Source organism: Syngnathus scovelli, chromosome 14 (assembly GCF_024217435.2).
Source record: "Syngnathus scovelli strain Florida chromosome 14, RoL_Ssco_1.2, whole genome shotgun sequence".
Lineage (NCBI taxonomy): Eukaryota > Metazoa > Chordata > Actinopteri > Syngnathiformes > Syngnathidae > Syngnathus > Syngnathus scovelli.
In genome coordinates this window covers 10468817-10482410 of record NC_090860.1, presented here as the reverse complement: position 1 = coordinate 10482410, position 13594 = coordinate 10468817, and the positions used below count along the sequence as shown (strand labels likewise).

General features: G+C 40.9%; 1 protein-coding gene across 2 annotated transcripts; it reads right to left on the bottom strand.

The window, feature by feature from the left end:
• Positions 1 to 1398: 1398 nt before the first annotated feature.
• rpap1 (RNA polymerase II associated protein 1) lies at positions 1399 to 13562 on the bottom strand. Of its 2 annotated transcripts, none has more exons than XM_049739402.1 (27): positions 13505 to 13562; positions 12772 to 12974; positions 12502 to 12650; positions 12216 to 12308; positions 11814 to 11994; positions 11542 to 11709; positions 11199 to 11417; positions 10476 to 10585; positions 10285 to 10383; positions 10070 to 10171; positions 9839 to 10006; positions 9599 to 9775; positions 9388 to 9522; positions 9159 to 9329; positions 8938 to 9095; positions 8683 to 8853; positions 8395 to 8590; positions 8154 to 8263; positions 7862 to 8057; positions 7595 to 7741; positions 7325 to 7467; positions 6163 to 6595; positions 5971 to 6089; positions 5607 to 5838; positions 5359 to 5535; positions 4469 to 4525; positions 1399 to 4147 (listed from the first exon to the last, which is right to left on the bottom strand). In XM_049739402.1, exons 2-27 carry the CDS (start codon positions 12968 to 12970, stop codon positions 3992 to 3994), a joined length of 4266 nt encoding a protein of 1421 aa, XP_049595359.1. In that variant the 5' UTR covers positions 12971 to 12974; positions 13505 to 13562; the 3' UTR covers positions 1399 to 3991. The 2 variants fall into 2 exon arrangements, with proteins under 2 accessions (XP_049595359.1, XP_049595360.1); XM_049739403.2 differs by having other exon boundaries at positions 12772 to 12991; positions 13505 to 13552.
• Between the last annotated feature and the right edge of the window lie 32 nt (positions 13563 to 13594).

Below are 13594 nucleotides of genomic sequence, written 5' to 3'. Positions count from 1 at the left end.
CATTAAAAAGCAGCCGCAAAAAACACATCAAAGTAACTTTAAGATCTCAGGGACCACAAAGGCCTGAATGATCACAATAATAGGATTTTTTTTTTTTTTTTTTTTTGCTTTCCTTCCGGCATATTACCTCTGAGACGTAGAATGAATCTTAATTCTGTAATTGTGCAGTTGAAACGGAGGAGAAAGAGAGGGACGAAATATTTCCTTTGTTTCCCCGCTCGGTAATTATTGAGTGTTGCTCTCAAGTCTGTCGCTTGCGTGCTTGCACAGGCAGGAAAGCCAATGTTTGTACCGTGACCTTGATGAACTCCCACTTACTGACATTTGCTGCGCTATAAGTGTGTTTGAGGAATTATCTGTTATATTCTTAATAACAGCATTGCGTTTAAAAAAATAAAGAAATTCAAGCTGAAACGTTTAACGATAGCATGCATTTATTTCAGTACATAAATCACTTCTAACATTTTAAAATTAATAGTCGGATAATAACCACCCATTGTGATCAGACAATAGCTGAACAAATGGACAAGCCGCTAACAATCAGTTTATTAGTAATGGAGCCTGACTTTAGAACTAATGCTGAATAGCGAGCCCTGCCAAACCACATCTAATTCAATATTATCAGTTTCAGCTTTGTTTAAAACAAACAAGCCCGACTTCAAGCTGTTCATTATCGCTAATGCATTTTGAAAAAAAACGTTTAATCAAGGTCACCCTATTGATCATTTCTATTTCCTATTGGGAAAAACACACACATGGAAAAAAACACATCGGTACTTGATTAGCTTCCAAGAGCGGATCGTGTTTGGTTTCCAGTAAAATAGATGCTATCGTTCACATTTAGTGTTTTCATATGACAGGAGTTCTGTCTAAAACAAAAACAAGTGGATTTGCGATTTCTAACAGGAGCAGATTCTAACAAAGTTGCGGCTAATAATTCCGATCGCTGCTTGTCGGCATCAATCAATACTGTTGCTCACGTCATGAAAAGGGGATTTGTTTGGGCAAGAATTGCTAGCCGTATAAGAAAAACAAATAAATCTGTTTTGGTTTAGATGTTCTGCTACAAATTGAAAAGAACAAATCCATTCAGCTAAATAAATTTAAGCAGACAATTACTGGGCTACATAAATTGATCTGGCCTCCGGGGCTTTGACTTTGATTTTTGTGATTTAGAAGTCTTCAAATTAACCCAAGATGCACTTTTTTGGAATGTGTAATAGAGCTGGAGTACGGAAAAAAGAAAAAAGCACAAAGAGGACATGCAAACTCTTAACAGAAAGGTCAGAGGTTGGATTCAACGTTATAACTGTGAAGCAAAGAGCCTTGATATAGAATTGAGATAAGGTGGAATCACGAGTTGAGCAATAATGGACCACACAGCACACATTCACCACATACTGTATATCTTCGGATTTATGAAACGAGGCAGGAAACATAGCGAACATGAACAAATGCCCGATCAAATGATTCAAACAAAAAAGCTTTTGTGTTTGAGGGCATTGCGAGCAAAAACATTTTCTGTTGGGGGGAAAAAAAAATTAGAACTGTCACTCAATTGAGTATTTGCACATGCTACAATCATTAAAGACGTATTGTTGTTACTCAGCCAGCGTTTGTGGGTCTGATGGACCCGTTACATTGTGTGTCTTTTAATGCCTCACAATCAAAAACGTTTACCTTATCCCAATTACAAGCAGTATAAACAATATTTATGGTTAATATTTGCCCTTTACTTTTGTTAGGTCACATTTATAACATATCATGTATTCTGATATATGTTCTTCACAGAAAATGAGCTGTGAGTCTCAGTTTGAAAAATTAATTAATTGAATCATTTTTCTTTTAATAAAAAAATGAAAACGGGTTCCACAGACCCGAGCACCACACAAGGGTTAAAAAAAAAACGCACTAACAATTTATAGTGGATATAAAAAGTTTACACACACTTGTTCAATCACAAAGTTTTTGTGGTACGATATGAAAAAAAAATGAACTCAAGTCAAACCACTTCAAAGATATTTTTGATTATGAGCAATATAACTCAAATAATAAATGTCCGCACCCTTTTGTAACTGCAGATTTGACTGTGTTCAGAATAACCACGAGTCAAATAAGCCAACTTGCGACTTTGTCAGTTTTAAAAGCACATCCAAGTCCACGCCGATAAAATTTAACCTAAGTGGTAATTAAGTGCTACCATTACAGCCATTAACCTACAATAAGGGCAGCATTAGATGAGATCAATCTGTTGACACCGATTAATTAGAGCACATGTGAATTTATACCCATTAAAACAATCAATAGTAAAGTCACGTGATTTTAAAGGTTACCTTTTAAATTTCAAAGAACACACATTCAGAAAATCTGATCAAAGTATTGATAGTAACCTTAAAAAACACACACATTCTATTCAAATTCAGTCATTGCAAATCCTGCCAAGGGCGAGACACGTGTTGCACTTGATTCATGCAACTTTACAAACTTTTTTTTTTTTTACACATGAAGGAATTCCGGATTGCACCGCGTCATTAATGAAAGCCGAAAATACACATCAGTTTTTATTTGCTGTAGCTATTCTCTACTCCATCTGTTAGCATTTTTACAATGTTTCCATCCACAAACACACGTTAGAAAAATATACTTAAGTGTAGGAATTCCCATGTGGATTTTGTGCTACAAAAATAAATCAAATGAGCTTCACATCGGAGCATTTGAAAAAAAGTCATGGCGGCGAATGCTCCGCGTTCGCTTTCACGCGTCATTAAACGCATCTCAGAGGCAGGGCCATCTTTAACTGGGTGTTAAATTTTTAATTCTGACCCAACTACAAAGGATGAGCGAGGCAGCGGACAAGAGAGCGGCTAAAGCAAAAAAAGAAAAATCAAAACAATGGCAGCGGGGTTGTTTTTCTTAGGGATTTTTCCACAAAAAAATCTTTTTCTTTTTAAGTTAATATTTTGCATTTTAGTCTGGTGTGTTTTCTAGACTGTCTTTGAACCTCCAGCGTAAAATACCTTTTAACACGTGTACATGAAAGCACAAATTCATACATTTAATTTTCCTCGCTAACACTTTAAGTCTAATCTACTGTTACGCAATACTTTAACTCTTAAATGAATGACAAATTCGATACAATGGAAATTGTGAGTTTTTATGAATATAGAGTTGATATAACAAGACACTTCTTGGAGGCTTATTTGCGTTTGTAGCCTCTGGTGGTTTTCAGTCTGCCATGAAGCAAAAAAAGTCTAAAGGCACTCTTTGTTAGCGAAGGCATCGTGAGACACCATGTCCTCCGTGTAATTCAATCAGTTTTACTAAATCACACCAGTGTCGTACGGCATTAGAAACTGGTGACATTCGTTTAGTCCATTTAGTCTGCGTTTCTCTTTGAAAGTAGGCAAAAAGACTGACAGTTGTGGAAAGAGGTTCACGTCACGACGACGTCGAGTTTTCAGTGCTTAAATGCGCTTCATGGGAATTTCATCGCGTTGTCTGCCAAGTAATTTAAACGTTGGGTAACCTCATTATTAAATTTTTCATAGGTTACAAAAGAGTTGGACTTCTACCATGATGGATTGAAAAACAGACCTAAGCAAGGGTGAGTGAGTATACGTGGGGGGGAAAAATAAAAAATCCACCCCTCATGGGCATTTTATAAATCTGATGACTTGACCGGCTGCCATCTGGTCCGCATGCTTGGCTTGAATTCTTGTTAGTTAAGAACATCAGTTTGAGTGGTATTACTTCCCATTCCCAAAAACATAAATCCACAGTGTATTCATCAAATTTCATATACTAAACAAAAACGGGACAACTCTATAAAACCAAAATCTCCTGAATCACATGACCAAGAGTCATCCATTATTGTCAACGTAAGTGTTTAATAGAGTGTACAACCCTCGATCAAATAAAATTCTTCATTGAAATACTGAAAAATGTAATTGTTCATGTCATTAAATGTCTTATGGTGACATTGTTCTCCTCTTCACCTGTTCTCCGTTTGACAGCTGCCGCCATTTTGCAGGCCCACGACGTTCTCCAAATGCTTTGCTCTTGTAGGAGGTAAGTGATCGTACATTTCGAAGCCCAACTGAGAGTTCTGTTTGGGCATCCGGAACAGCAACATGTGCTTCTTTAACACCTGTGTTTTGAGACAAAAATGTTAGAAGTGGAAAAAACAAATCGAGCACTTTAACATTAACAGCAAATAGACCTCCAAAATATTTTACACAAAGATCTAATTTAGCCCATCAAGATTACATCTATTTCTCCAAACAATAACAGTGACTAGCAAAATTAAAAAAAGAAAAAGAAATGAAAGCATTCATCCAAGGTTTAATCATAGTTGAGAAAACCTGCGAGAGGAAACAAGAGAGTTGCTCACGGTCACTAAAACCTCTCAGTGGGTGTGCAAGTAAAGAGGAGTTTGAAAAATGTGATTATAGGCAGAAGAAAGAAGTACCTCATCCGTCATGTAGTAAATTTTTTTCAGCATGCTGTGTCGTGCCGCTTCAAGCTCCTGGAAAGGATGAAGGGAAATAAGATCAAAAGGGCCCAGTGGTTCTAAAGACTAACTAGCTTCATGCATGAATGGTGGTAGCTCATAACTAAAATGTAATTTATAAGCAAAGTACAATGAGTGATGTGTGGAACCTAGTTATCAAAATTAAAAGCAGAAACCATAACTGACCGCTATAGCTATTTATTTATTTTTTTAAGACTGTAAATTGCTCCAGAGTATAAGTCGCACCAGTCAAAAAATGCATCACCAAAAGTTCTGGTTGGACGAACTTTCCGCTTCTAATTTAAAGTTCTTTTAAAATTTAAAATGGCTTACCTTAAATAGAATCCTGGTCTGTTATTCTGCCTTTTGGTGCTGTAAATTGTTGCGGCGTAAAGAAGACGCATGCTAATCTAGTGATATGTCGTAGCCATGATTAATCTTCTGCTTCCAGTTGCTGATTTGCGTTTAGACTGAAGCAATAAGAGTATTGCTATAGTACCATCTGGAGCCATCTTGGAGTCAAGGAAGTATGTTGAAGAGGGTAAGTAGCGCTTTGCCATCATCTTGTAGTACGGCATTTGAACGCAAACCTTTTTTGACGTGCCGTCAAAAACTTGCAGATTTTTGCAATTCACGACAAGCCTTATTTGTAGAAAATGTAAAAATAAAATAAAATAAAATTTAAATATATATATATACATATGAACAAACATCCATTTTATTCGTTCCAGCCCCCAACCCCAAATATCTTTTTTCAAGTATTTTTAATTTAAAAAAAAAAAACTTTGCTTAAAGTTACCCCTTCTACATCAGTAGGAGGCAATTTCCTTCACATGAAATAAACATACCTGTGCCGCAGCATCCTGAGAGAAGACAAAAGCGTTGACATGAGCCAGAGCCACCACGTACAGGAAGGGACACCAGGTCGGCTTCGCACTCCCGGTGACAAGAGAACGAAAGTAGAGTCGTACCAGAGGGAGGGAGTCTTCAGGAGGAGACGTGAACCTCTCCATGGGGATGGCAAACTTCCATTAAAGAGGCACAAGGATGTTATGGAAAGAAACACTCAATAATCAAAATCAAAATGGCTGCTTACCTGTTCCAAAGTGACACCCAATGACCTCAAGATGCCCACGTGTTCCCCAAACACGGCCAACCTCATGGTGGCGCTGTATTTCCTCTGCAGGGGCAAGAGAATCCAGCAGCCGAAGAGGCGGTCCCCAAACGACACGGCCTCGTACTGAGCCAAGAGGGCACGATACAAATCTTGGAAGGAGGCCAGACCTGGAGGGGGTATGCTGAGGTCTAAACATTCCAGTCTTGATGGCCTGCATGCAGAAAAAGTGAGGGAACAAGATCATTGTGAGTAACAAGTGCTTAGCGGAGATAAAAAAATAATCATAATAATATTCAATAATTAATGCTAATCAAAAATGATATCACAGGACTTTGACTCAAACCTTGATAGTAGCCGAAACAGACCCCAAGTCAGTTTTTGAACTGGTTTCTCCAGGAACAAATCACTGGAACACAGGAACACACAGGACAGCCGGGCCAGCTTTGAAACAGGGAGGATCACCTAAAAGATATCAAATTCAGGTTTTTAGTTAGATGGTCTCCTTAACTAGAGTAACTCGAAGAGGTCAATGCACCTTAAGAGCTTCCTCCCGCCAGACCTCCAGCACCAGTAACCACTGCAGACATTGGGTGACTGCCAGCAGAGCTCCCTGGGGAAGCTCCTCCACCGACAGCCCTCCACCACCAGACACCCCGGTTTTCTCATACAGGCTGACAAGAGGAAGGAAAGGCCAGTCTGACGGCAGGGTAGGCCCGCTCAGTTCTGGTAGGAGGTGGGATTTGATCCAGGGGTTGCGGCCAAAGAGAGCATCCTGCGAGACCAGCACGGATGTCTCCAGGTGGGCCAGGTGTGTGAGGAAGCAGCCACGAATGGAAGGAAGGTTGGCGCAGGCTTCTCGTAAAAGAGCTCCTACGATTTGGAGCGAAGGAGAATTGGGATGGCTCGCTTCCTCTTGAAGCTGCAGTTCCCCCAACTCAATGGCCTCCGGACCACCACTGTGACCCTCCCTAAAAAAAAAAAAAAAAAGACAAATAAAATTATAATTAACAAATGTAAAAAGCTATTGTGATTATTTTATTTGTCCAAAAATAAGTTGATATAATAATTATTATAACAAGCCTAATTACATTAACATAGGTGCTATGAAAGCTCTAAGTAAACTTCTACCACTATTCACGATCACATTCATCCGAGAGGTCATAAGATAAGTCATGGGAGAGGAATTATGAGAACGGATTCACTAATTTGTTTTTGTTTTGGACGCTTGCCATTATTTTGGTGGTAGAGTTGGATCACGACAATGTTTTGATTATAAAAACCATGTGAGAGGTTTAAAGGTATTTGCTAGTGCTGTAAACAAGTGAAACTTGTAATAAGAAACTTACGGCTGAAAAAGCATAGGAACAGATTGTTTCAAGTTCGTATTTTGAAAGCGTCGTATTAAGCATTTTGTCAAAATTAGTCAAATAATAAAAACTGCCAAATTCACGATTTTCCTGCAGCACTCAAATAAAAAGCGTGGTTCATCATGTTTTTCTTTTTAAATGTGTCATCTGCTGCTTTGATGAAATTCTAAATAGATGAGCATTGATCTAATTAGTAAAATGACATTATATTAATGGGCTGCATTTTGCAAGTAAGTATTTTCACAAAGCAAGCATTATGTGCCAAATACATCCACAGTTGTTTTGGTTGGTAGTCCACAAAATTGGCAGTCAAACGTTTCACAAACTCACGGTATGAAGTCCTTGCTGAAAACCACGGTGGCGAGCAAGTCATGAGCAAGGTGCTCGCTTCCAGGCAATAACCATGGGAGAAGAACGAGCGCCACCTTGTGGTAGAGCTGGGCGTGCTTTTCCACTTGTGGCTCAATCAAAACCTGAGATTGAAACAAAATGCTTAATAATGACAAAACAGACTTTCAAATAATGTCCAGTGAACCTATATCATGATAGATGTTTTTTTTTTTTTTAGTTTCAAAATAAAAATTAAGACTTTGAACCTACCGATCTATATGCCAAGCGCAGCAACAGGAAGATGAGATGGTGCTCATGACGGAGGAGCCAGGACCAGGTATGAGACAGTGTGGGTGTGGCCTGACTGACAGTTTGCAGGTAACCAATGACAGGCTCCGACACAAGGAAGCTCGTGAACTAGATTGGATTAAAGAACGTATAAGCACAACATTAAAGCATACTAAATTTAATATAAACACGTTTGCTTGCTAATGAGTTCGAGCTTGACTTTTCAAGCTCAAGAACAACATGACTTACCTTGCAGGTGAGACCTTTGTGGATGCCGGTGATAGTATCCAAGAGGAGCGTGAGGCTTGTGAGGAGAGGGAAGGGAGAGGAGTGAGACATCAAGCCTGGACGGTTCCTCCATCCTGAGCAGGCCAAACCAGGCAGGCTGGGAGAGGTGTCCAGATCCACATGACCAGGTAGGACACTGCATACCATTGAAGATGACCTGGTAACAAAAATAGTGAGAATTAGTTTTTTTCAAGATTACTGGGAGAATAGTAACTATTCGGAGATAAGGGGCTTGACAACAAATGAAACATACTTCAGGTTCTTTATCAGGTCTTGCACAACACTGTGGGACATTAAGGGAAGAAGAACCTCAGAAGCCAGCTGCTCTAGTTCTTGAAGACCTTCCACTGGCTTGAAACAGTTCTGAGGGAAAAAAAACACATATTTAAAGTTTGATCTGAATTCCACAGAAGTTGAAGGACGAGATGATTGCATGTGAATTTCTTCTAAGGTAAAAGACAATGGATGGAATAAGAGTAGAAAATGAGAAGAACCTGTTTGGAGAGCTGATGGTAGAAGGCCTCAAAGTAGATCAAATAAGATGGAATCAGTGCCAGACTGATGTCTCTGTGTACTGGATTATCAAGACCCTTTACAAAACTCTTTAAATGGCCCATAAGTGGTGCTGGCAAGCCTGTGACATGCCCCCATGTCACTGGAGGGGGAGGAGGACATTCATCACCTGAAGAACTTGAAAATAAAACAAAGACCATGATTCTATCAGTTTCATCAATCACATCCAACTTCAAAATAAATAAAGTTCCATCAAGACTGTTTTTTACCTGACCATGCCAGCCTGCAGTTCCTGGTGGCAACCAGCAGTATGTGTCACCTGAGTAAGCAGAGTGAGCAGAGCCAAGACCCTCTCGAGCTGCAGATGCAACAGATGGCAACAGCGAGCCAGCGTTGTACAAACAGACTGCAACGCCGTCAGTAAAGCTGGATACAAATCTCTGTGGAACAGCATCAATCACAGCTGATGAGATGTTTTGGCATTCAAGTATAAATGTCTCGCAAATATTCATAATGTTACATACATGTACAAGTCGCAGGCTTGGCCATAGCCAGCTGCCACAGCCCACATCCTGTAAGCTTCTATGGTGATCCCAAGAGCCTTGCGTGGCTCTAAAAGGATCTCACTGGGCTCAGCACTGAGCAGACGACACAGACGCTCCCTCACACCCGCAGAGTTCAACTAGAAGAACAATTAGTGAGGCACGCTAAACAGAAGCAATGTGAGCTTACAAATAAAACTTACTAGTCTGGCACATGCATGTCTGCCAGAAGTAGCCAAAACTCTTAAGAGCTTCATGGCAGAAGCAAGGGGGAGCCCATAAACTGATTGAGGGAAGGAATTAGAAGGCACGGTCCAGGAAGTGGGAAGAAACTCCAACATCACTGTCTCCATCATGCGAGGACAGTCCAACACCTGAGAGAACAACAAGTCTGCAATAACTGGGGAAAAAAATCAATGAGCTGATATCTACCTGAGTAGCAGATGATGAAGAGTGTCTGGCGATACGGGTCAGGATCTCCAGAATGTCATGAACAACCCGGGGGGAGGGTCGGACAACCTCAAGGATGTAACGTAATCTGGGGAGAAGTTTCATTCTCAGGAGCCCCTGAAACAAAACGCGTTTCCTCATTAACTGTTTAACAAGCAATTATTTTGTTAGTTTTGACGGCGCTAAAAATCACCTTGACAACATCCTGCCTCGCCACGTCATGATCAGGCTTCCTCTCCTCCCTCTCCTTGGCAGTCTCTTTTAAAATTTCATCCAGCCCTTCATCATCTTCCTCTTCTTCCTCCTGCGATGGCAGCAAGGGGAAGGCGGCCAACCCTCGGAACCAGTGGAAAGTGAGGTCCAAACACTCCTATGAAATATTTTACATCAACATTTGTTTCGAAAAATTCCATTTAGAGTACTGCCGTCTTACTTCATCTTCTGTGCACACCAAAAGTGCTCGGAGGGCGTGCACGGCGGCGGCCATCACTGCCTCCACGCTATCATCCAGCGCAAAGCGAAGGAGGAAGAGCAAGCCGGCGTCAAGCAGAGTGGACAACATGCTGCCTTTCAGGGTTGAGCGGTAGTCCCCGGCCTGAGCCTGTGAGCCGTGGAGATACACGAGTAATGCGTTTCGTTGACATGTTTGAGAGAGTTTGTGTACCTTTGAAAGAATATTGCGGAGGGTGCTGAGAGCCAAACTCCGCTGTTGGATGAGTTGACTGCGTGACAGAAGGAAAAGCTCCTGGAGGGAGTAACCTGCACGCTGGTGGAAGGGGGGGGGGGGGGGGGGGGTTGAATTAAGCAGCAAGATCCACCCAATTTTGAATATATAACTTTATGCACACTAAATTATAAGAAGCTGTATCGCTTGGATACCTCAGGCTCGTCTCCATGGTGGTGCAGGCCCAGGTGGGTGGGCAAATCTTCCGTGGGAGGAATTAGATTTCCGTTAAAATCAAAACGGGCCTGCATGGCCTAAAAAAAATAATAATATGTGATGTGTTTTCTCAAGTTATCGTAGTGTTCATGTTGAGTTAATTCAAAATTTTAATAGTTGCTCTTCTCACCTGTTTGGTTCCAGTTTTTCTGGGTGCAGGAAGGTCCCCAATCCACTCCAGCTTCTCTGGTTCCAGTTTGTCCATGTGCACCCAGTCCTTCTGAGGCTTCACTGGCAGATCTATTCCCACGCCAAAACATTATCAGACACTTATAGCTGATTTTCCATTGTCCTTCTCACCAAAGAAGAATTGTTCAATTGAAAACCACTGCAAGAAGTTCTTCATGTGATCCACGAGGAACACTTTCATCAGATTTAAGTGTAACCGCAAAGTAGTCAGGAGAGTGACTTTCCAGCTAATCAAACAAAGTAAAGCCAGTGCTTAGCTTTTTACATGGAATTCGGCCATGCGGCAAAATAATGTGGGAAGTCACAGTAGCAAAAAAATTCCCTACATTGGAAGGCCACAAAATCAATTAAGTCACTTGACAGCAGCTACGTCCACATCTTTGAAGCAATTTATGGGACGGACAATGTCAGGGATAAAGTTGGATAAAGTTGGCAGGCATTTAATTGAATGCATCTTCTTGACAGAGTGGGACAAAGTCCAATGGCTCATCTGGAGCTCTAAGAATTTAGACTAATTAAAGGGATTTCTCAAGCTCAGCAATGTTTACAAAGTGAAGTGCAACATCAATATAGGTGGAGTGCATTTGGTTCATTTGGATCTTGACCAGACAAAAACAACAGAGAAAAAGCAATGAGAAGGTTCCCTTTTAAAAAATCATCATACCGATCACAGCAGATCGGGGTGACAGTTCCTCTTCTTCCTCCTCTTCCTCTTCCATCTCCACATCTTTGGGTTTTGCAGAGGGCGCAGGACCACTGGTGGAGTCTGAACTGAGATGAACACTTCCCTCGCTGCTTTTGCCCTCAGGGTGTTCGCGTGAGAAGGAAGAAGCCGGGCCGCTCGCAGCTCTCCGAGATCGAACAAACTCCACCAGCGTCGGATCTGGCATGCAGAAATAATTGTTTTGAAAGAGTGGACCAACATAATAGAACAACAAAATCCTTTGTGCACCGGCTTCATTTAATATCATGTCAGGTCACACCGGCGACGGATGCAAAAAGCCTACCAAGCTGTGATAGGAGCCTCTCCTGCTCCTCTAGTATCTCAGACTGCGACATTGCCAGGATCTTCTCCTGGTTCTCCCTGTGGATCCTCTTGCTCTCCTCTGACCTATTGGGACACCCGAGTCCGTCTCCAGACACCAGTCTTGAACTTGACACTGGAGATGACACCGCTGAGGAAGAATATTATGCATTATTATCAATTACATATTACTATAATAAAAAATATGAAGAGTCACTCGTGATAGAGTTCCAGACCCACTGAGGAAATACTTACTGTCTCCATTGTGATAAGACATTTCCATGGGCCTCTGAGGAGGATGTTTCTGCTCCTGAGGTCTGTGTTTTGATGTAGCTTGAGATGTAAACTTTAATGGGGCCTTCCCCTCTTTTAGTCTCTGAGCCGCAAGCTGTTGAGCAAAGATGCTCTTTTTCTCCCCCACGGCCGACAGCGGCACCTGATTGACAAAATGGGCAGCATTTAGGGTTCATACAATTAACAATTTACAAAATATAAAATTTTGTTTTGTAATAGCAGCAGAAAAAGAAAAAGTAAAGGATGCATTTTTTGCACAGGTTTCGTTAACTGCCCCGCAGGGATTAATAAAAGTTTTATTAAGCACATCTATTCTGTTTATTGCTTCTATCCACAAAGAAAGTTATTTTTGTGTGTTTTTACCTGAGAGCTGTTTGTTGAGCGATGACATGCTTTAGGGAACGCCACGCCAGTAAACTCCGGTAGTGATATCGGAATGGAGCTGGTGTCTCGTTCCTTCAAACAAAGTAATAACCACACAAAGTTATTAATTAAACCCCACAAAAAACCCTCAAACTTTTAGTTTTAGGAAACTCGATTACTTTGAAGTTACTATTTCTTAATTGAATCTCGCTAGAAACAATTAATCATTGATAAGTCTTGTTATAATGTCAGACTTTAGGGCAAATTATGGTTTAAGGACGCTTACAATAATCTTGGACAGAACTGCACTGATGTGAGTGTCATGTCTGTCCATCGTCTCTCCCGCATCCTCGTCCTCAAAGGTGACATGTCTGTTTTTGAAGCGGGACTTTTTAGGAGGGGCTGGTGTCAGAGATGGAAGCTCGTCCGGGAGATCTGAGAAGTAATATAATTAAAATTATTTTGAAAATCCCATTAATCAACAGTAATCAACAGATGAATCGATGATCAAAATAATTATGATGCATTCCTGGTTCATTAAAAAACAACAACAAACCTTCTATGGTGACCACATCCCTCTGACTTTCTTCATCGTGACCATTACGATCCTCCTCAAGGTCTCCTCCTGTCTCACCCCGCCTCTTGTCGGGGCGGCGGAGCACGCTGGCAGCAGACGGAGCTCCAGATTTTAGGAACTCTTCCTGCTCCCGCAGGAGATCCGTCTCAGAGCCGCCTGGTTTAGGACGTCGCAGCATCTCTCTGGAGAAGGACAAAGTCTATTTCCTTATTTCATTTGGCATTTTTCATTCAGAAAAAACACAAAGTGCTTCATGAAACAGGTTATTAAAGATGAAAACGATATAGAGTATTCCATTTGGACATCTTTACTTAAATTACTTCATCAATCTGAAATTTATGGTCCAACTCTGCAGACACAAGCAAGTCACTTGTGTGGGGAACTCAGTTTAGCTTCTATTATTCTGAGTTGTATCATGCAAAAAGAACAAACTACAACTTCAAAATAATTAGCACTGAGGTTTCCATCTCGGGATGGATATTTTATGTCTCCCTGCTGCAAAATAACCAGGAAAACATCTTGAGGACCAAGAATAAAGACCTTTGCGTGATTGTTGTTATCACGTGTGGCGATGTTTATTTTATAATTCGACAAAGTAAACTAAACAATTCATGGTACATCTTCAAACACAAGAATTTTGTTATATTTGTCAAAACCAACTCGTCACATTAAAAACACAACAACGCCGCTTTAACTTAGATGTAATGTTTACCTTTCTTTAGCTGTGCGAGCAGCGACTAGCGAAAATCCGGATGTACACTGAAGTGACGCATAAATATCTGCTTTCAAAATAAAAGCTCTC